Source organism: Colletotrichum phormii (assembly GCF_030913505.1).
Source record: "Colletotrichum phormii strain CBS 102054 chromosome Unknown BDP81scaffold_44, whole genome shotgun sequence".
NCBI classification, from domain to species: Eukaryota; Fungi; Ascomycota; class Sordariomycetes; order Glomerellales; family Glomerellaceae; genus Colletotrichum; species Colletotrichum phormii.
The window spans coordinates 64,988-87,824 of NW_026851486.1; the positions used below are offsets into that span (position 1 = coordinate 64,988).

General features: G+C 49.9%; 6 protein-coding genes across 6 annotated transcripts; 4 read left to right on the forward strand and 2 right to left on the reverse strand.

Moving 5' to 3' along the window:
• Positions 1 to 234: 234 nt before the first annotated feature.
• On the forward strand, positions 235 to 1,705 carry BDP81DRAFT_400895 (SAF domain-containing protein; the record flags this gene model as incomplete). Its single annotated transcript, XM_060588750.1, has 2 exons — positions 235 to 1,150; positions 1,209 to 1,705. 2 exons carry the CDS (start codon positions 235 to 237, stop codon positions 1,703 to 1,705), a joined length of 1,413 nt encoding a protein of 470 aa, XP_060437730.1.
• Positions 1,706 to 4,642: 2,937 nt separating this feature from the next.
• BDP81DRAFT_335999 (uncharacterized protein) lies at positions 4,643 to 6,504 on the forward strand (the record flags this gene model as incomplete). Its single annotated transcript, XM_060585885.1, has 3 exons — positions 4,643 to 5,162; positions 5,224 to 6,245; positions 6,298 to 6,504. The coding sequence occupies 3 exons, from the start codon at positions 4,643 to 4,645 to the stop codon at positions 6,502 to 6,504; spliced, it is 1,749 nt and encodes a 582-aa protein (XP_060437731.1).
• A 612-nt stretch (positions 6,505 to 7,116) lies between these two features.
• On the reverse strand, positions 7,117 to 8,375 carry BDP81DRAFT_411827 (uncharacterized protein; the record flags this gene model as incomplete). The annotated part of the gene is made up of 3 exons (XM_060589176.1): positions 7,117 to 7,499; positions 7,571 to 8,008; positions 8,184 to 8,375. The coding sequence occupies 3 exons, from the start codon at positions 8,373 to 8,375 to the stop codon at positions 7,188 to 7,190; spliced, it is 942 nt and encodes a 313-aa protein (XP_060437732.1). The 3' UTR covers positions 7,117 to 7,187.
• Positions 8,376 to 15,857: 7,482 nt separating this feature from the next.
• BDP81DRAFT_442953 (uncharacterized protein) lies at positions 15,858 to 17,346 on the forward strand. Its single transcript, XM_060591700.1, has 2 exons — positions 15,858 to 16,169; positions 16,713 to 17,346. Exons 1-2 carry the CDS (start codon positions 16,104 to 16,106, stop codon positions 17,127 to 17,129), a joined length of 483 nt encoding a protein of 160 aa, XP_060437733.1. The 5' UTR covers positions 15,858 to 16,103; the 3' UTR covers positions 17,130 to 17,346.
• A 400-nt stretch (positions 17,347 to 17,746) lies between these two features.
• Positions 17,747 to 18,988, forward strand: BDP81DRAFT_400899 (uncharacterized protein; the record flags this gene model as incomplete). Its single annotated transcript, XM_060588751.1, has 3 exons — positions 17,747 to 18,028; positions 18,128 to 18,813; positions 18,943 to 18,988. The coding sequence occupies 3 exons, from the start codon at positions 17,747 to 17,749 to the stop codon at positions 18,986 to 18,988; spliced, it is 1,014 nt and encodes a 337-aa protein (XP_060437734.1).
• A 347-nt stretch (positions 18,989 to 19,335) lies between these two features.
• BDP81DRAFT_411829 (uncharacterized protein) lies at positions 19,336 to 21,418 on the reverse strand (the record flags this gene model as incomplete). Its single annotated transcript, XM_060589177.1, has 5 exons — positions 19,336 to 19,765; positions 19,817 to 20,062; positions 20,131 to 20,382; positions 20,860 to 21,291; positions 21,383 to 21,418. The coding sequence occupies 5 exons, from the start codon at positions 21,416 to 21,418 to the stop codon at positions 19,568 to 19,570; spliced, it is 1,164 nt and encodes a 387-aa protein (XP_060437735.1). The 3' UTR covers positions 19,336 to 19,567.
• Between the last annotated feature and the right edge of the window lie 1,419 nt (positions 21,419 to 22,837).

Below are 22,837 nucleotides of genomic sequence, written 5' to 3' on the forward strand. Positions count from 1 at the left end.
GGTAGCAGTCGGCCAGCCTAGGATCGTCTCAACCCAGGCCAGTTAGATTGGAGACGCTGGAAAACGTTTCCATTGAGAATTAGGATGACAGCTTACATAAATATCTCCAGTATCAATCTCATAGAATTCCATTTTCAGCTATCCCATTTCATTCCTACAACAGCTAAAGACCCCTCCTACACAATTCTTTCCTTGTCTCCAAGACTCTCACCAGTAGCCGTAATTCCAGTCATTATGACGAGTCTATCGACCAAACTTGCTGATCTCGAAAGAGCCGGCAAGCCAGTACAAGTCGGTATCATTGGTGCTGGCAAGTTTGGTTCCATGTACATCTCTCAATCTCATCGTACTGCAGGTATTCACCTTGCTGCAATCGCCGATCTATCACAAGAGCGTGCCCTTGCTGCTCTCAAACGCACCGGGTACCCAGAAAACAATTTTGATGCCACCGCTTCGCTCTCAATCTCTGAAGGTATCGCCAACGGCAAGACCACTATTACCACAGACTCGGCCGCCCTAATCGCAACACCCGAGATCGACGTCATTCTTGAAGTTAGCGGTAACCCGGCCGCAGGTATTCGTCATGCTCTGCTATGTTGCGAGCATAAAAAGCACATCGTCATGATCAACGTCGAGGCAGATGTTCTTGCGGGACCCCTGCTAGCCCGAAAGGCTCGAGAGGCCGGTATCATCTACTCAATGGCCTACGGTGACCAGCCTGCCCTCATCGCTGAGATGGTTGACTGGGCGAGAACGGCTGGCTTCGAGGTCGTATGCGCTGGCAAAGGCACCAAGCACCTACCAGAATACCATTACTCCACGCCAGATACGGTCTGGAATCACTATGGATTCACCAAAGAGCAACTAGCTGGTGGTGACTTCAACCCACAGATGTTCAACAGCTTTCTTGATGGCACCAAGAGCGCACTGGAGATGGCAGCTGTCGCCAACGGTTGTGATTTGAGTCCTCCAACCAACGGACTGAGTTTCCCACCCTGTGGTGTATGGGACCTACCCAATGTGTTGAAGCCCATCAGCGAAGGAGGTCAGTTGGAGAAGACTGGCACCGTCGAAATTGTGTCTTGCATGGAGGAGGACGGTCGATGGGTTTTCAACAATCTACGATGGGGCGTCTACGTGATTATAAAAGGTAAGCGTTCTTCAAGTCCAACTCGTTCAGCCACGACGGTTTCTGATATAACTATTAGCACCCGGAGAGTACCAGCGTGAGTGCTTCAAGCAATATGGTCTGAAGACCGACCCATCTGGTTGGTACGCCGCTCAATACAAGCCATATCACCTCATCGGACTCGAGCTCGGTATTTCCGTCGCCACCATCATGGTCCGCGGTGAGCCCACAGGCCAGACCAAGACTTGGGCCGGCGATGTTGTCGCGACAGCAAAGCGAGATCTCAAAGCAGGCGAGACGCTTGATGGGGAAGGAGGCTTCACGGTTTATGGAAAACTCATGACGGCTGAAGACTCAATGGCGATTGAAGGACTGCCCATCGGTCTGGCTCACGGCTTTGTTCTGAAACGCGACGTCCAGAAGGACCACGGCCTCAGCTGGCAAGATGTTGAGTATAGTGAAAAGACACAAGCGGTGGCTATCAGGAAGGAGATGGAGGCCATGTTCAAAAAGGAGTTCCAGGCGCAGAAATCAGGAGGCGTCAATGGACTGAACGGCGTGAATGGGGTGCATTGAGAGACTAAATACTGTTTTCAGACCATGTTCCGTTAGACTCTGGCGAGTACCCACAGGTTAAACAAAGACACCAGTTTGAAATACTCCCAGATCTCTCAGCATCGATAAACGGAAGCAATTGACTTGAAAAGTATGCGGAGTCGTCGATTTGGGGGAATGCATATGTCTTTGAAGTCAACGCACTACATGCCTCGATATTACTGAAACGAACCAAGGTGAGTCTGTTTGCGAAAGTTTCCTGTGCTAGCTTGGATCAGCAACATAAAGCTTCACACTTTCGCCTAGGTAAGAGCAGGAGATCACATATGAACTGCACGGAAGTGAATAGGCCTATGTTCGATACTAGGTTGAGGTGACGATAACCGCAAAAATCCGAACAACGTTTCTTGACATCACAAACGTATCAGACTAAGGATGCAAGGGAAAGGACCAACAGTTATCTATCAGAGTAAGTACAGTGTCACAAGTGTCCATCTAGCATCGCTTGGCTTGCAGACAGCTTTCATGTAGCGCCGGCTTTACTTCTGGACCTGCCCGTAGTACCAGACATTTTAGCCCATTCTCCTCGGGCTCACAACGGTGGGAGGCGGCAACTTCGTCAAGGTGCGCCCAGATCGGCAGGACTAGCACTCTAGTCTGACTCGTGAAGCCACAACGGCGACAGGTCAACAACATCATTGTCGGTAGTCGATCGGCGTGCTTAGAAATCTCGCAGTCCGGCGGGATAGAATAAGATAGCAAATCCTTATCTTGTCAAAGGAAAGTCCATACCGCCGGTAACGCATATGCAGAGATGAAGTGTAACGATTGAACGGCTGAACCGGCCTCATGGTCAAAGTTATCTTTCGGACTTACGGAACACTCCTGCAGGGATCAAAAGCCAATGAGACATGATTGGAATGATCCACAGGTTGCTGATGTGACCCAGCCATGCTTGCTCCATTCCATTTCGCGGGGGTTCGAATGGTCTGTGAGGGGAAAAGATGGGATTTTCTGTGGGTTGCATGAATGCCGGGCAAATTCGGGCAGACCTTTGAAGAACATCAGTGAACCAACTCTAAAGAGGAGGTTTACAAAGTTGAAGGCAGATAGATGAGCAGCAAGAAACCAGTGGTGATTTGAATCAACGGGATGAAGTTTGTTGGTTTGACAACTTTAATGATCCGTCAGAGAGCTTCTAGAACGTGTCATTGTCGCACAGATCAGAACCCATGTCTTGAGCAATACAATCAGGTTTTTCAGGCATTATTTCCTTGATATTTGCAATCTTGCCAATTTTTCTTTTGCCCCCCACATGAAGCCTAGGAGAGCCCTGTCGCAACGCTAAATTGGGATGAACGAATTTTCGTGACAATCTGTAACAGGACGAGTGTCGTATCGGCCTTGCTGAGCCGGTCTACGAGCTAGAAGGCCGAATGCTGGACTAGCACCAGTCGGAAGCCGTTTCTGTTCCTCTTCGCCTGCCTTAGCTTGCTGCTCGCCGACTTGGCATCGCGCGATCGGTGCGGCGGCTGCGGCCTAGCAGACTCCCCTGCCGCCTCACGGAGCGCCAAGCCGGCCAGATAATTCTTTTCATCAGCCAAGAATGCGGCTTCCCACCCGGACCGGGACCTGTAGCTGGCGGGAGCTAGGAACAAGCCACCAAGCGGTCAGGCACGACGATTGCGAGCTGCTCGTCCCGAAGGAGAAATGTTCCCAACACGTGGTGATGTGTCAGACCACGTTCTCTGTAAAGTGATAGATACAGCAAGACCAGGGGCATGCTAGATCTTGACTGTGGGTATTTGGGAAGAGACTCTTGACAGATGAAAACCGAAGGAAAAAACTTACTTCATAAACGGACGGCTTTCATCGTCGAGAACCACCCAAAACAACACGAGTTTGACTGTCCATGTGCCGCTTCTAGATTTTTCTCCCCTAGGGTTGACGTCAGCCCACATCTCCAAGGTCCCAGAAAACCTTCCCCAAACCAATCCCCAGAGTGAGAAATTTTAACATGTTGGTAACTCTGGAGTCTGCTTTCTCCACGCGGAGACTCCGTACGTTTCCGTCGTCGTCACGAGAACGAACGGTGCGGGCTTCGGACTGTCACCGAGTAGATCCAGAACGCGGTACCGGGAGAATTTTCGGCCAAACCACCCACCCTTCGGGCGGGTCTCGTACAAACGCTATCCTGCGCGGATGTGGAGTCGCGAGTCAGATGGGAAGAAGAACGGTCGTCGCGGCCTGATCCCCGGAGCCCTTTGCCTGCTTTTTGCCTGCCAGACCTGGGGGCCAGAACAGACAACTGGGACCCCGGGCTCCGCGTCGCCCCATGGTCACGCGCTCTGCAGACTGTGTGTGAGGAAAGTCTGGAGCCCCAAGGGCAATAGAGTCTCAGCGCCCGCAACATCTGCCCTCCACCCTCCCTCCGACCTCTCCCCCAGCCTGCTTAATGTTCTCCAAGTGCGTGTTCCGTGTTCCTGGGGTCTCTCCACTGGAGAAGAGGCTTGAAAATGCGGACAAGAGGTCGCTCCTACTTCGGCCGTTTCTCTCCAGGTCTCCACACTAACACCAGACAAAAATTTCGGATGACGATGTTGGTGTCGAGGTTAGACAGACAATCACGTCGAGAGTCGGGCGAGGAATCCACAATCCATCAATGCCGTCTTCGGGTTGGCTGACTTGGAATATTGGCCGCTCTTATTGTTGATCTGCTAGTGTGTCGTCGTGAGCAGTGCCGTGACTCTGAGAAACGCAGAGGGTGATTAAAAGCCCGGCTCGTCCCAGTCTCTGGTGTTAGCCGCTTTTCCTTGGCAGGTGTCTATTTTTCCTCCGGACTATCAGAGCCGCATTTCTTAGCATCAGACTTAATCAGATCTGCTATTACCCTTTTGGGCCAATCTTTGTTTAAACGAGGAGGTCTTGGCTCGCGGCCACGCGGAACTACCCAACAACATGCACGGAGTCACACTCGCCCCGAAGATTTCGGGCAAACACAACCCAGACGGCCAAAATGAGGCTCACGTCGAGAACCTCGCCAGTGCCCTCCCTGGTGTAAACGAGAAGGATGCTGCCGCCATCGCCGCGGCCGGTGGTTGGGAGGTCGATGCATTCATCGACAGCATGGAGCGGGAGCTGGAGGCCGCTGGTGGGTTGAAGAAGGGCTTTTTCCAACTTGAGTTCACCAACACCAAGTACTTCACATGGCTCATTGTGGCCTTCGCTTCCATGGGTGGTCTCCTTTCCGGTCTCGATCAGTCTCTCATTTCGGGCGCCAACCTCTTCCTCCCTGCTGATCTCGGCCTCACAACCCGCGAAAACTCCCTCGTCAACTCTGCCATGCCTCTCGGTGCCGTCGGTGGTGCCATCATCCTCAGTCCCTCGAACGAATACCTCGGCCGAAAGATGTCCATCATCATCTCTTGCATCCTTTACACTATTGGCGCTGCGCTTTGCGCCGGCGCCCAGAACTTTGGTGAGTCCATCTACACCCCATCACGTGTCTGGAGGCCGGACATGACTAACTCACTATCAAGGCATGATTGTCAGTGCTCGTATCATCCTCGGAATGGGTGTCGGTCTCGAGGGTGGTACCGTCCCCGTCTACGTCGCCGAAACCGCCGAACGCCGCATCCGTGGTAATGTCGTCTCCCTATACCAACTCAACATCGCCCTCGGCGAGGTTCTCGGCTACGCCATCGCCGCCATTTTCATCCACGTGCCCGGCAACTGGCGCTGGATTCTCGGATCCTCCCTTCTCTTCTCCACCATCATGTTCGCCGGCATGCTCTTCCTGCCCGAATCTCCCCGTTACCTGATGCACAAGGGCAAGACGCTCGAGGCCTACAAGGTGTGGAAGCGCATCCGTGGTATTTCTACCCCTGAGGCCAGGGAAGAGTTTTTCGTCATGAAGGTTTCCGTTGTCGACGAGAAGCAGCAGGTGTCCGAGGGTGCCAAGAACAAGCGCTTCCCCTGGATGGACTTCATCACCGTCCCCCGCGCCCGTCGTGCTTTGGTCTATGCCAACATCATGATTCTTCTTGGCCAGCTTACTGGTGTCAACGCCATCATGTACTACATGTCCGTTCTCATGCAGCAGATTGGTTTCAACGACGAGAAGGCCACCTACATGTCTCTCGTCGGTGGTGGATCTCTGCTCATCGGTACCATCCCTGCCTGCTTCTACATGGAGAAGTTTGGTCGTCGCTTCTGGGCCAACACTATGCTTCCCGGTTTCTTTGTTGGACTGGTTATCATTGGTGTCAGCTACCAGATCCCTACCGATACCAACACTACCGGTGCCGTGGCTTGCTACCTCATCGGTTTGGCTCTTTACATGGGCTTCTTCGGCTGCTACGCTTGTCTCACCTGGGTTGTTCCTTCTGAAGTCTACCCCACCTACCTCCGATCCTACGGCATGACCACGTCTTCTGGTCTGCTGTTCATGTTTTCTTTCATCGTCACCTACAACTTCTCTGCGATGCAGGATGCCATGACCCGTACTGGTCTTACTCTCGGCTTCTACGGAGGCATTGCCATCCTAGGATGGTTCTACCAGGTAAATACTTCCATTTCCGTACCAAGATGAACCTCGGACTAACAATTCACAGATGATCTTCATGCCTGAGACCAAGGACAAGACTCTTGAGGACATTGATCGTCTCTTCGAGAAGCCGACTAGCGAGATTGTCGCTATGAACATGAAGAACAACACCCAAGCTTTTGGCAACTTCTTCATGGGTCGCTGGGGCAGCAAGGCGCAACAGCCCACTCGCGAACTTGAGGTTGAGGAGAAGGAGAAGGACATCGCGGCCTAAAACCTCAACTGCATTTTATGTATAATGAATTGGCTGCCGCCACGATAGATACCCTGATACTTTATAATGCAAGTGTTTTGAGACCTTAAGAGTACTCCGTACGTGCCATTCTCTTGAGAATGCGGATTCGGACCGATTATGCCTCAACTGCTTTCCTTGATTGGGCTATACCTAACTCCGCCTATCCACATGTCCGGGTCCGGACCCGATCTTGCCCCGTTCCCATGCAGGTTCCCGCAACCATGGACCAGGGCGTGCCATGCAGAAGCTCGTCATCAGCAACGGAACGTCTTGAGGAAGACTTTAAGGCACAATGAGGCAAGTAAAGTGTGATAGGTCTGTTGTTCACAGGCAAGGTAGTGTTTGCATTTTTGGAGGCAGAACAGAATCTGTCACGAGTTATGGCACGCAGCAATGGGCATATGAAGTGTGGTAAAAGTGGCGCTTGTATTAACCCAAATAGAATCGAGCAAGGAAAGGTGCTATAGGAACAAATGAGAGAATCACGTGATAACGCACGTGATGGGTTGATTACAGAGTGCTGATGCTATTCCTATTTCGTGACAGAATCCATGTCAAAAGACTAGCTGTACGGATATCTCCCACATGTCTCCCATTTCATCATCGACAGTGTGAGGGGCGCTGAGATAGAGATGAACAAACAGATTATATCGATTCGAAGATCAGACAAATGGCTTCCATTGTTCCTCGCACCAGTCCCAAAACTTGGTAGCATAACCAAGGCCCCCTTCCGTCTCCGGCTTCAAGGCCTTGACAATATCCTTTCTTGGGATATCTTCGTCAACACGAATGCGTCCCCAGGGAATGACATATGCGCCATTGTTGGCAAGCGAGATATCTGAAGACAGTCCTGCATACAGCTCGGTATACGCACCGAACTTTGTCTCGTACAGGAGACGGTTGATGAAGAACATTGAAAATGCCGGGACTCCATCATAGGCACCAGCCTTCAAGTTGCCAGGGTTCTGTTCACGCTGACAATATTATCGGAACCATGTCGAGAAGCCATCTTGCGGCCGAGAAGCCAATTGCCAAATTTGGAAACGGCATAGTTCAGCTCGCGATCTGGCGTCCCCTTTTCAAGGAGGTCAAAGTCAATGCCGTTTTGGGGAGTTGTCAATTCCGCCATGAAACTCGCAGTCCACACAACACGAACTGAGCCTTTTGCAGCTTCTTGTTTTCTCGCAGCTTCCCGGAGTTGAGATAGGAGCAGTTGAGTGAATAGTTGCGCGGCGATGCAGTGCATGCCAACCATGGGTTCAAGGCCTTGCTTCGTCTTGGCGCCTTCTTCTACTCTGTATGCGCCCGAGCCAGCGTTGTTCCAGAGGATATGAAGCTGGGACTCCTTCTGTGCAAAGAGAGCGGCGGCTGCTTTGACGCTTTCGAGATCGTTTAGATCAAAGGGGAGGAAGACTATTGTGCCGGGTGTTGAGGGTGGTGGTGTGACGGTTGTGATGGTCTCTATCGCCTTTTCAGCGCGTTCCTGAAGCAGTGTTAGGTCTGGTCAGTCTTCAAAGAAAAACAAGATTCAGATTCATAGAACCACTTTTCTGGCGGAACAAAGCCAGAAACTCTTGAAGTCCAACAAGCACGCGGTGATAAAGGACGTCGGCAGTTGTCCGAAGTTCAGAAGCATCGAGCTTGCCTTGGAGACTAACCTTGGATCGCGATGCCATGTAGATCTTGGCACCAGTCGCATATAGAATCTTAACGAGCTCAAATCCAATCCCATGGTTGCCGCCTGTGATGATGAACACTTTACCTTTTTGAGATGGGACATGTTTCTCGGTGTAGGTCGGTTGTGGCGGGAACCACTGAGAGAGCAGGTTGCGCACCCCCGCGAGAGACATGCTCACTAACTTTGTTCGACCTCAATCTGAGATCCCACAAGCTCCTAAGGCTTGAGTTGTACACAGAGATGATCAAGTTCGGGGGGTCGTTTGTCGTACTGTGTTCCTTCCCGGAACCTTCGATTAAAAGAGCGCGGAACATGCAGGTATTTATGTGACAGAGTTCTAAAAGCCCGCTCTTCGACCCATGCAAATAAGCTGACCAGCTTTGTGAAGGCCACGTTGAAACCCAGAAGCTGAATGTTCGCCTTCTCTTTCTGCGCAAGCGACACGGCTCTGAGAGGCACAGCACGTGCAGGATACCCACATCACAGTCTGTCAGACGGAGTCTCGCAAAATAAGGTGCTGACCACTGCACCTCCCGGCCACTTACGTGGTCATGCTTACCCGCCAACAAGTCTTTCCTTCTTACCATTGGGCTGCTGTACGAATTACTAATATCGAAAGGGACTTTCACGATTAACCCTGCAACTCTGCCAGGGTTTCGGCGGACTTTTGTCCAAATACTGGACGTTTCCCATTCCGTTATTTGTTTTCTCGCTTCCCTCAGCGCTGTGGTCTTACTTTAGCCTAGCAAGAGACATCAACTTGGAAAGGAGCCTTGCTTCCTCCCTCTCCATCTCTGTTAAGTTCTATCCAGGACTGCCATGCCAAGCAAGTGGTTAGTTCCCACATATCTACATATACTAACGAGCACTCAAGTAATTCACCCCTGTGGGCGATAAATGCCACTCTCAACTTGGCCAATACCCCGTTATCAATCAATCGTGATGGCAAAAACAGTCAGCCCTACACATGGGTAAGGTGAGTTCTTACTTATGCTACGCCCCAGTCCTGCAGAACATACGGAGGCAGCGACCGAGCCGCAAGCTAGCTGATAAGTACCTGGGACCCTTCATGATCAAAGCGATCATTGGGATCTCGGGAGTCGCGTACGAATTAGATATACCACGATGGTACCGGATCCATAACGTGTTCCACGTATCACTTCTGGAGCCTTACCGACATCGCGAAGGAGCACCTCGAAAGCCATTACCCATTGGCGATATCGACGGCGAGCCCCTTTACGAGGTAGACGAGATCATTCAACATAGGGGGCCAAAACAGAAGAGACAATACTTGATCAGGTGGAAGGGTTACAGCAGCGAGGAGGACACGTGGGAGCCGGCATCACACATCGAGGACGCAGCTCTAATCAGCATATACGAGAATCGGGTATCGATTGGGCGACGAGCCCTAGCTACTGATGAACCCAAAGACGCAGCTAAGGCAGCGGCGGCTCAGAGGTCGCCGATGTGGGGCCGGGCGGCAACTATTGTTCCGTGTACGGAACCCACACCTGGACAAACGGTCGGCATCTCCGCGAACGCATCGACGCCGCCGCGACAAAGGGCAACGCTATCGCAGGGAGATAACGCAGCGCGTTCATCGCTACTGAGCTTCGAGGACGAAGCCTAGTTGGAAGGGGCGCCCTGTCAGAGCCCTCCCGGATAGGGGCTAGTAAGAGGTAGTAAGGAGTCCAAGCAACAAAGGAGCAGCTCAGATATATATACAGCGCAGGGAGTACACGTCGAGGGAGGAGCAGATTTTACTAAGTCATCATTCTACCCCTAACTGCAGTTGGCCTCTGAGAGCTTCCACCCTGCGTCAACACCCCAACTTGACAATATAGCCCTATAGAAGAAGATTAAGAAGAACGACTCCGATATCGCTATGATATAATAGATGTTTAATGACGCTATGGAGCGACTTAAGAACAAGATTAAGGAAGCGGACTATTTTACGGAGAAGGTTAATACTCTCTACGGTGCCGCTAATATTATTGCTACGCTGTATGACGGACGAGAGAAGCTCAGGCTTAACTTACCTTAAGCCTTTGACGGAACCCTAGGATAACTGAAGGGATTCCTTACGTAAGTTAGAGCCTACTAACGCTTCCACGGAATGAACTCTAAGGACGAAGCCGAGAAGGTCATCTATGCCGCCTCCTTTTTAAAGGGAAAAGCCCTCGCATAGTTCGAACCATATCTTACCGACTTTATAATAACTAACGATTAGGATACTCTCAAGCAAGAGACCCAAGGTATCTCCGAAGGACTATACGGATTCGAAAGTACACTTCTATCTCTATTTTAAGAACTAGATAAAGAACGATAATACGAACGAGAGCTCTCAAACCTTCGATAGAAAGGATTAGCTTCGCATTATGCTGTAAACTTTAGATAAATCTGCGCCCGACTTAACTACTCCGATAATGCTAAGATCTTCATGTTCTATAAAGGGCTTAAGGAGGAAGTTAAAAACGAACTGTCTCGATAAGATAGACCTAACGACTTCTTGAAATATATCAAACTGGCTATTAAGCTTGATAATCGACTTTACGAATGACGAAGGGAAAGGAAATAAGTCCCGTAAGCAAACACTGGGAAACGTTATTAACCGCGCTTCTAAGGATAGAACCACCCTAGAAATAACTATTGGTAGAACCGATAAACTATGGCCTATGGATACTATAGTGGACCGATGGACCTTAGTATGGCCAAATGAGAATAACCGTACTAGAAGGAAGTCTTTAGGTGCTATAAATGCGATAAGCTAGGATATATGTCCCGTAACTGTTAACAACCTAGAAGGATCCAGCAGCGACCTGTGCCCGAGAAACAGATTAGGATCGCTACCAAGGAAATTCCTTATAAGCAACTCTCTTAGACAGTATGCTACGACGATAACTGCCTTACTTATCAAGATAGTAAGGAAAACACGGGATGGTACCCTAAGGAGCCCGCTAGCATCAAGACCCTCGCTATGACAAGCAGGCAAGAGGTCACGTAACGACCAAAGACCCTCGAGGATTATAACAAGGAATGTATTTAGACATTATCCACGGCCTACGAAGCCGTCAGGATACAACCTAGTAGCCATCCGAGACGAGCTCAAACACTCGTAGTAGTCGGAGGAAGACTCCAGAAAAGAATGACTGCGAAGGATAAGAAATCCCTACTTCAACTGGAAGAAGAGATCCTAGCTAGGGAAGTACGAATTCCTATTAAGTCTATCTGTATGATGCGATAAACCCCGAATAATAAGTTCTAACGTAAGGTCCTCGAGTAGCTCGAAGACCTTGACCGCGAACATAGAATCGAAATTATTAAGGGAAAGGACCTTGATTTTGGAATGAACGAGAACGGAAGAATCGACTTCCGAATAAATAGCTAAGAACCGGCTTTTGGTTCTAGCTCATATATATTCGACGAAGGTGAAAATTCACCCTACGATTCGGACGAATCTCGTGACGTCGCTCGATGACGTGCTTAGACGGAGATCGATTATAAGGTACCGCCTAGCGTTGACGATACTAGTTCTGAAGAGGACCTTGACGAATCTCGGTGTAACCATATTCACCTATACGACGACGATTAGACGGTCGAACTTTATAGGACTTCTGACCGTAAGAAGAACCCGGTAACGCTTTATACGCCTAAGGATCACCCCCTACTCGACCCTAAGGACCCCTTTCATAAAGAACCTTTCTAGGCAGAATGCCTGGACGACAGGTGCCTTTGGCACCTCTCACCCAAAAGAGATTCTCGATTCTACCAACGAAGAATCAACAACAAGCCAATCAAGGATGTCTACGTAGATGACTAACTCACGAGCTGGATACTATTATCCTTTGAAAATAATAATTAGGTAACCTTTAGACCTGATCTAAACTTTCCTATATAATGCTTAAATAGCGAGTACGTAGAATGGGACGACTGCAGACACGACCAGTGCCAGATCTACTACTTACCCAAGGCAAAGGCTTGGAGAGAATATTAAGAACGAATCGAATAAGACGTCAGACTGAAGAATGACAAAAAACTAGGAACGCCAATCGACGAGAGACACCGAAAGGCGGAGAGCAAGGACAAGCGCCTATGCTTAATAACATGTCTTAATGACGAATATCTGAGAGTGAGACTCTAGATAAACGGACACGATATGCGCGCGATTATTGATAGCGGCGCTTAACGAACCTTTATATTACTAAAGATAGTAAATAGGTTAGACCTTCTATGGGTATAGAAGGAAGAACCTTATACCCTATAGAATGTAGAAGGAGAAAGAGTTGGGTATAACGAAGGACTTGTTATTTGCGAGACCGTATACCTTACGATATACGTTAATAATTATCTAGAATAATTCTAGTACGATATTACGGAGATCGGAGATATCGATGTTATCTTAGGAATCTCGTGGTTACGAAAGTATAATCTATAGATAGATTGGGTGAATGGCCACATCTAATGGACAGATTCAGTCACTGAACGACCTAAGAAATAGGGTTCAAACGAGTCTTATGTAATACCTAATGAATAGACGAAATATATTGCCTACGTTAGATATGTAGAGCCTACCAGGTCGTTAATACCCGGCACGGACGATCAGGGATCGAACCTACTCTAGATTATACCCGAGGAGTAGTTAATAAAAATTAGTTATTTATTAAGAATAAAAATAATTATAAAGTTTATTTTCAAATAGATAACATAAGCGAGTATAGGTCTTAGTAATTATATAATCGAGGTTACGTAACGGGCGGTAAGGCCTTAGTGTCACGGGCTGGAGCCCTGTGTGGGCTTAGGCTACGCCGTAAGCCTTACGAGCCGTGCACACGTACTTAAGTGCAGCAGAATGAACAGAGAGGGATCTGTTCATTACGTACCTTTTGGCTGAATAAGCCCGGGTGCGCATTTAGCGCAATGGTTTGTTGTGTCTGCTGCCACATTTGCCCTCGTGGGGCCTACACCGTTACACTTAGATGGTTAAAGCTATTATGATATACTAGGAATTATCGCAGTCGGAATCGAGTGGGTCCTGGCGTGCTCGCATCGCAGTTGCAACTCCACAGTCCTTTTCCACCTTATCGTAGCGCAGATTTAGGGGTCTCCGGCCCCGGAGCCGGTGGTCCGCATAACCATCGACCCGCGTGATTACCGGTTGTTCCTTCCTGGCGGGATTTCAACTTTGCCGAAGCTGCTCCTACTCGGCGCCGCTCTTAGCTTAGCTAAACAAGTATCTACATGTACCTTACCTGTCGTCGAATTTTCTCTCCTCGCCATGGGTGCGCTTGGGTCATCTACAGGTACCTAGCTTGCTCCTTACCCGGACAGTGAACATCAAAGGTGACTTTATCGTTATCGCTAACCATCACCCGGCGGTCAACTAGGTACACGATAGTCACCATATCTAACGGACCCGACTTCGATGCTTGTTTTTCGGGACCTTGTCACCCTCATCGTGACAGAAACTCAACCTCCACATCGATGTTGATTCCCAGAGGCAACCGACGAGAAACTGCCACGACTTGTTTAGCTGAACAGCACTAGCCGAGCTAATGAATAGTGTATCGATCTCATTGCGCGTAAATGTTTGTCTTCGGCTCAAGGGTGCCGCCTGCGCCTCTGTGGTTATCCTCCTTGCTCGTGTCTCCGAGGCATCTTTGTCGCGATCGCTTGGCATCATCCCAACCGCGCGATACCGCTAATGTGAACCAGAGATCAGGTGGTAACAAAGTCTATGATCCTCCTTGCTCGCGTCTGATTGAACGAACGTGGCGCCAAAAAAAAAACCCCCCCAGGGTGAAGTGCGAACAACCTGTAAGGGTCTGTGCCGCCACCTTGATACCGTACACCTGGAAACAAACAAATGCCAAGGGTTTAATCCAGATTGTTCTCGCTCTATGTCAGTGATCTTTCATCTTTGGATATCAATGTTCAAGATCAATGTCTCAAGAGACGGATTCCGTGTTGTCTTGCAAACACATATGGTGCCTCACCTTGTTCCTGCTCCTCATCACATGGGGGGGGGGGCATCTGCCCGGGCCTCGACGCTGTTCGCAGACAACCGGGCCTTGCCTGAAACTTCTCCTCGTATTACTCATTAACGTTTATCATTTATATGCAGTCCCATGATATTTCTCATGTTTCAAACCCTTTCTCTCCGCGCTCATCGATTTATCAATCCACAGAGGAATCGTTCGAATCACGCTTAGAAGTCAATTCCTTATTCTTGATTGACTTTACCATCTAAAACCTACCTGATTCCAGTTGTCGATAAGTTATTGACTCTGACAGATCAAAGATATCACTAAGCTTTCAAGCCATTCCCAGCTAGATTGTGTGGGCTCTGTTTTCGCGCGTCCACATGCATTGACTCGTTATTGTCATCTAGACACGATATCTTAGACAACTAGCATCACTTCCAAGTTATCATCATGTCGACTGATCACACAGTGGGCGTAAGTACTTTTTTGCAATTTCCAAATTACCACGAAAGATATTGGCTCAACTTTTCAAGATGGTGGATTTCCCCGTCCTGGGTTTTACAGACAAGATCATGCAATCGTGGGACAACACGACAGTTGATAGAGAAGGGAGCGTGCCCGGAAGTTACGAGGAATGCAAAAGGGCAATCGAAAACAATTGGAAATATGAGAATCAGCAGTGTTTGGAGGTACTCAACAGTATCTACCGCTGCAACATAATTGGAAAGGCACATGTTTCCTTTCCTATCCTGCTTCTCTATATACTTTTCCGAACTACGGAACAAGAGCGGGATCAGAAATTCTCGCTCATGAAGGGAAAGATTGATGGATTGGTCAATGATGTGGCTGAATTGAAGAAGCAACTGGATATGGTGTATTACCGGGAGTAGGAGAGAAAAAGGCGTGGTATCGCCTGCCTCCTACGTTGATGTGGACTTGTCAGCCTGTTTCTAACTTCTCCTGCCGCGGCATCAAGAAAGAAATTGAATGAGATTGAAGCACTTGCAATACGGCAATTAGGCGTTGCGAAATGATGTCCGCCGCTATTAAGTACATGACATCGTTCGAATTAATGGACAATCCAATAGCATTATCACAGCCTCACGTGTCCGATGCACTAGCTTTTGTTCCCGTTCGAAGCAATCAAGAACGGCTATCATTGGTATTGCAAACGGAAGCCACTGACAACAGCGTGACATTGTCTAGGGGCTGGCTGTCGGAAACACTATTGAATTCAACTATCCAATAAAGCAGTGTCTCTCATGCAGAAACCTCTCGCTGACCTTTCTCTAGTAAGGGGGTAAACCTGAGTGTGAACCGCAGCCCGGTTGGGGGAGCTCCACCACACCGCCGCCCCATGCGGGCTCCGATCGTCCCTTCCCGGCCAAATTTCAACTTCACCTGCTCCTGCCCACCGCCCATACCCATCTCTCCAGCTTGGGACTTGCCTGATTTCTCTTATTTTCCATTCCAGTCACCTGATCCGATACGTACTTTCTACAGAATTTAAAAGAAAAGTCGCAGAGTCCAGAAATTGTATTTTTTTTCCCCCCAGCCCAGAGCCAATGATGTTCTCTTTTCGCCCCACCCACCGCGATCACTCTCTCATCTGAAGTCATGATGAATATACAAACTCAGGCATCATGCCCTTCAGCTTCACCTTCTGCCTCATTTTGATTATTTGTTTTCTCAATCGGCAAGCAGATTTAAATGATCCGTTCGGTACGTACCCTACCGCCCTTCTGGCCGCAATCACCAGCCCTCTGCTCCGAAAAGTATTTAATCCCCCTTCTCACCCGCGACTTTTCCTCTCCTCTTCAACCATCTTACATTCTACACACCAAACGATCTCAACTTCTTTCTCTCTCATCCACAGGATCGCCCCTTTCCCCTCCCGCCACTCTACCTTCAACCCCATCATGGATCACAACAACAATCTCACTATCCGCGCCAAGGAGTCCGAGGACTCTGGCACCACCCACTCCGTAAGTCCATTTTTCATTCACACTCGACTGCCTTTTTGCTTTGAGTCTGCCTCGGTCTTTCCCAAAGCGTGGAAAGATTTACAGGCCTGTGCTACACCAACACGGGAAGGGTTGTCTGGGAGCAGATCTCTTCGCTGCTTCCAGACAATGCAGTATTGTCATACTGCCCCCGTCGCGTGGAGGTGGGGTTTCTGTTCAGTCCATCTCATACTCGCTCCCCTGCCTAGGGAGTGAGGAACGGATGGTCGCGCTTTGTGATGACCCCATTGTCACCCCAGAGCTACCTCTCAGCGCAACATCTTCTCATGGTGTTGACTGCTCGATGTGGGCTCATGGTTTGGATTGGCCGGCAACCGGTCCAGAGGGTGCAAGCGGTCATTATCGTCCCCTGCACAGACGGACTTCTGTCCCGAGTAAGTCAGAAGTGCAGGACTCTCCGAAAGGGAACCACACCGCTCTGGGGGCGCGGTCAAGCGGCATACATTGAGGCATATCGGGTGCGGACTTACTCAGCAAAGGTTTCCCTCGCTGACTTGAATGTAGACACAGAACAATCCCAAGTCTTACTTCGCCAAGATTTCTGCTATGGAGAAGGCTTCTCAGAGCATCATTCAATCTTTCCAGAGCGTCGGCCTCGATCCGAAGTTCATCGAGTCCTTCGCCCTGCAGCAGAAGTGCGTCATTGCCATCGCTCTGGAGGCTGACAACGCGATTCAGAAAGCGACCAGTGTGACCCAGGAGGAGGGAAAGGTGATTCAGGACCTGCAAGAGGCGTCGCAGAACGCGGAGAAGGCGGCTGCGGAGGCTCAGGTCGTGGCGTCGGAGACTCGAGTTGCAGTTCTGGAGTTCAAGCTCGCGAACCTTCTCATCAAGGTCACTAAGATGGAGGGTGCCCTTGCCAAGGTCTGCCAGGCTATGGACAACCAGAAGAAGGATTCGGAGGAGGTAAAGGGTGTCTAAGGAGCCTTGAGGAATTGGTTCGGGATTTGCGTACGCCCTTTTAACTGAACGGCCATTATTGCAAGAACCAGAAACAGCACAGCATAGCCTAGCATTTATCTATAGACCTAAGGGGTCTTAATAGGGAATACAATTGGCTCCGCGATTGCTCTGTGAGCATGTCTCCTACGCTTGTGATTTTGTAATACATATCAAATGATGCTTAGACGACGTGGCCTTGGGATGAAGCTGGTCGTGTGCAACACTGCCCCCTGAATCAATTGAAAGCTAGATGATATTTACCTTAGTTAGAGCACGAAGACGGACAAGCCGTCGATGGTGAGGGTCAAGCCGAAAGAGGAAAGAAGAAGGAGCATCTTGGACTAGTCGAAGTCCTCTCCCCCGAGGTCCTGCTCGCTCTCCCTTTCAGCCACGCCGCCCATGACAGGCCACAACACAGACACACAAAACACTCTTTTGCCATCTCATTTTCATCGCAAACATGATCGGCGGAATACCTTCGCCACCGACGCCTCACCCTACCTCGGGCATTTCTTCCTCCCATCCCCGTTTTCTTACCTCACGCGCGTCTTTTCGCAATTTTTCAATACTGCCTTTCACCGCCAAGCAATTCCATTATGGCCGCGAAGAAAACCCGCCCCGGCAAGCACCAACGCCATTATTACAAGAAGAAGAAAGCTCGCGAAGCCCGCGCGCAATGGCATGAGGCTGAGAACAACGCCTTTCCAGACACGGGAACCGATCCCAACGGAAAACCGATGGAGGCGACGGAGGGACACGGGTCTCCTCAGAGTGACAAGGTCATCGCGCCTGAACACAGAATCGAAGAGGCAGCGTCACACAAGCACGAGTATCGTCCTGAGCTAGAGCCCCAGAAGAAGACGGGCAAGAACAAGAAGGTGAGTCCTGCCAGTTACCAGGCACGCGAGGCCTCTATCCGTTTCCTTGTCGTCTTCGTCGCGATTCATCGAATATCCACTGACCGACACCACTGCCAGAGCGAGAAGAAGAGACTTCATCACTTCACTGTTCATCACGGAGAACAGATGATGAGACGCCAGCTGATTAACGAGAGATCGATTCGTCTCATCTGGAAGAGAATCGACGAGATACATTCGATATTGGAGGAGAAGCACAAGGGGATCAATGCCAGAGCCGCAGTCATCGAGAAGCACTTCAACTTCACGGTTCAGCGGGGTGGAGAGATTAAAAAGCTTCAGGAGACTATGAAGACTATGCAGCAGGGTATTGAAACAATGAGAGAGGTGGCTGAGAGTCACAGTGCTGAAATTGCCGAGCTCAAGAGCAAGCCCGCTGCTGCTCTTGCCCGCGGAATAGGAGGACCGGATGAGCGTACCGGAGACATTCAGCCAGGTGGGATGGAGGGTCATGAAAAGATCGGCCGTGACGAAATCCGTGCTTTGCAGCGTAGCAACGACGAGATTAAAGCTGAGATGGCTGCCATGAAGGAGCAGATGAATGCCCAGATCGAGGATACCGGACGAAGGCGAAGCCACAGCAACGATGACGACGAGGCTGGAGGAGGCCCTCAGAAGAGGGCCAAGGAATTGGAAAGGGAGAGGCTGGAGAGGGAGGCCGCGAGCAAGGCCCAAAGACCGAGGAGAAGACTTGGTTGCCATCCCGACTGCGGGAGGGCAGAAAAACCACTACCTACTATTGATTGGTATGTTTCGATTGTGTTGATAGGTAGAGGACTCAGGAAAGCATGAGGTTGTTGATTATCGAATCTGTTATGCTTGCCCTTTCCTACTTGTAAAACCAATGCTTCGGGACGAATTCTTACTGCATCCAGTGGTAGACAGTCTCTGGCGCCCAAGGTAGGCGCCGTTGATCAATAGGGGTTGATTCCGTCGCCTCATCCTTGGGATTAGCCCCATGAGTACTCGAGTGTCACTCAGCGTTCATAACCAACTTACCAGTGTACAACAATCCATGAACAGACATGAAGTGGGGTTCCTTGCAAGTTGCAACGAGGCTTTCGACGGTAATTTAGTGATGAACCGGACGCAAGATAGAGAGAGAGGCTCCAATGGTAGAGGAGCTAGACAGATCCCTGGTGTAGTGTCAATTGGGATGAGAAAGTAGCCAGCAACATTGGGACGGAGCCTAGTTTAATTCCATCATGGAAGGAATAATTGATCGCCAGGCGCCTGTAATGAAAGCATAACATCTCATAGAGAGGGAGGGGGAAGGGGCGTTGTTGATGCCCTGACGTCCATTGAACTCTTTTATTGAGTTGCCATCCAGCAACAACAAGACTATGTTAAAGAGCGGGAGCTTGGGCACATAGACTTTGGTACGCCGTGTCACAAAGCATCCTTTGTGCCTGTTCCTTCATATCCCCTTGAAGACCTCCTCACCAAAGACAGAACAGACAAGCCTAAGCGCAAGATCCCACCTCACCAGCTTTGGGGCACTCAGCCACCTCTAAGGCGCATTCTATCATTGTCCAATGGAACAAAGTCAAGACTTCCAGGATCCTCCAGGCCAGAGGCTTGAGTTAGACTGCTGACGCACTCGTTCAAGCTCATTGTCATCTTGGCCAGGTCCGCCTCGAATCCCGTCACAACATCTTCAATACGCACACCTTCCACCAGCGGCAAGTCGGCAGGGACCTAGCTTTGGTCAATGTCATTCTCATAGGGGCCTTAGGGGGGTGCTCGAACCAGGTCCAAAGTCTGAAGTCCTTGCTGAGCAGCTTGCCTATTGTTGGCGCTGATCGTATCTCTCATGCGACTAACAAGTCTTTCAACGTCCAATTCCAACTCCTTGAAGTTCTTCTGGCCACTATCTTCCTTGTTCGGCTGGGCGTTAAGGGCTGCCCGGGCACCCTCGAGCCACTCGGAGATCGTCTTCGACTGGAACTGCAGAGCAAAGATCATCTGCATGCGCTCCCAGAGCTTGTCCATCTCCTATAATAGCACAAGTCAGTTCCCAAAGCTTGAAACCGTGATGTTTCGATTATGTGGGCCAACTATACCGCTTCTCCTCCCATGATGACTGTCATCTTCCTGCCCTTCTCGTCGATGGCAACCTGCTTCGAGGGCTCGTCCTGGTCACCCAGATGCTGAGCAGCCTCTTTGCGGGCCTCTTTGCGAACCTGTTTGGCTCCCTTGCCCCTATTCTGCTTCTTGTTGGACAGGTGCTTCTTTTTCGCCATCGTGAGTGGTGGTCGCTCGGTCAATGTGGAGGGGAGAGTCGGGTTCGTTGGTTCAGAGTCGACCAATGCTATCTGTACGGAGGGTAGTAAGGGGAAATGCTTATTCTTGCTGGGAATGTAAGCATTGTTTGCTGGTGATGTCCCTGGTTGACGGTGTGAAGGGCAGAGCAGAGGTAAAACGGGTGGGAAAAGTTGCGGGTGGAGGCAGATTCTGTGCAAACGGCCACGCGCCCACGCAGCGCGACGTGTTGTGCCTGTTAGGCATCAACAACAACATTGGCTTCTAATCACAATGGAAAGCGACATACAAGAACCATCCACTTTCAAGATTTGAACGGGGCTCAAGAAGCTTTTTTGTTGCATGTCTTGATCAGTTGAATTATTCGCATGGGCCATAGGAAGCTAATATGTCTCGCATCAACCAGGACAAGCGTACCATGCCAGAGTCCAACCACACATGAATGTTCCCATCTGCATGAGTTATTTTGACTGTCTAATTGATTCATGATCGAAGAGAGGCGCCTCCTTCTCCGAGCTGAAGGAACGAACAGATGAGGCGGGGTTACTCTGGGCAGAGGAGTCAGACGGGGTCAAACACTCGATAGAATCAGATGACTTGACGCTCTTCAGGTCACCAAGGGCATCCTTAGACTCTCTAGAGATATGTCCCCAGCAGCAATCCTCGATAGTGTCCTCATCTGAACTGGTGTTCTTGGCGTCCTCGATGTTGGCATTGGCGGTGTATTCGGCCCAGGTAGAGCTGTCAGTCCGGCCAGAGGAAGAAGGGCGGTGAACGTGATGCTCGGTTGCCATAAGCTCAATCGGCTCGAGATTCATGGACTGAATCTTGCGGTTGTTGGCATCGACATCAGCCTTGGTGCGCTCCTGCTTGTCACTCTCGAAAGCTTCCATGGCAGCAGCGAGCTTCTTGGTGGCCTCCTCGAGACGGGCGTTCAAGGCAGCTTTCTCCTTCTTGAGCACCTGCAAGTTCAAGGTCAGAATTTACATATGTGGAGGTCATGAATCTCATTACAGATTCATCTCTGATGATTGAAGTAAATTGGGCACTCACCTCGACGATGTCGACAGTCTGGGAGTCAAGATGCATCTTGGACTAGGTAGCCGGTACACCTGCAATGATTAGCAAAATGAGTCAGGATTGAAATGCAAAAAACCTCTTACAGTTGTTCGGCGCTAGCTTGTGAATTTGGCCGAGATTGATGTTGTGAGGGATACTTGAATGTGAAGATCGCAAAGGAATTTGGGCTCTTTTGCGATGTATGCGCGGATGAGTGTGTATGACAGGGGAAGACTGAGGCAATGTGTGGGCGAGGAAAAATAGAGGATGCAGCCGCGAGTGTGCGACTTTGTTTGGACGACGCGTTGGGAAGGCGTTTCCAAGGTGCTTGAGGTGGAGAGTGCGACTGTGTGAGGAGGCAGGAGCCGGATCAGCAAGTTGAGGCAGGTGGCTGCCGCTGGACACTGATTCACCATCACCTTCACCTTTACTTTGGCCCAAGAAGAACAACAGAGTAGGGTAGAATATTTACCTTCCCTTATGTAAGACAATCAAGATATTTGTCTCTGCCTAAGGTAGGTAGCTATTAGGACAGAAAAGCAACCCATCGACTGCCATACATGTCTTAAGGCAAGAGACGGCTTTTTCTCGAGTCCTCAACAGCACTCATCGCGCGCTTAGCAAAGCCTCTGTACAACGACATGAACCATTCTACCGATATCCTCGATTCCTCAGGTCGAAAATTGGCCAGATGTGAATACGAAGGGCGAATTGCGAGTCATCTGAATATCCTCACAACCCCCTTCGCCGTCCCGTTAGTCGCGAAGCTTTTCGCATTCTCTCGTTGTCTTGAACGCTGAGCTGACATCTTAGGCCCCCAGCATGTTGTTGACTGTCATTAGTCTCATCCAGCTCCGAGTTGGAGCACCCATCATCGTATTTTTGAGACGTTAGCCATTTCGCTCCTAATTGGTATTATCGCAGTTCGTTTCGTTCCGGGTCGTCGAGATTACTTTTGATCGCGTCCTACATCCCGTCTCTCGGCTCATACCCCAGCCGACATCGGAGGACTTCCTGTTTGTTTACAGAAGAATTCTTCGGCTCCTTTGTGAGCTTTGGCAGTCTGCGGTTGTCGAAGCGGTTCCCAGTGCCTACACCAAGGCTGTTCGTGAGACTGATCACTTCTAATATTGCCACTGAAGCTGAGCTCATCCATGACCTCACCTGCAGAGTCTGCCTTGGGCCCGCGACGCTGTCCTCAAAATGTCCGTCTCTACTTGGCTGGATCTTGCTTCCCTTTTCGGAATACAATTTCCGCGGTCGTCCTCTTTTCTGACATATCCTCGGGGCCTTCTTAGTTGCGAAGTTGTGCTGCGGACCTTCGGAATTCCGTTGCGACATATGCTCACTGCTGGAAATAGACACGCTCCTGTGTTGAAGGTTTTGTCCCTTGCACCAGCCTCATGCGCTGTCACTCTTTCGAGCTTTACGTGTCATTCGGCACTCATC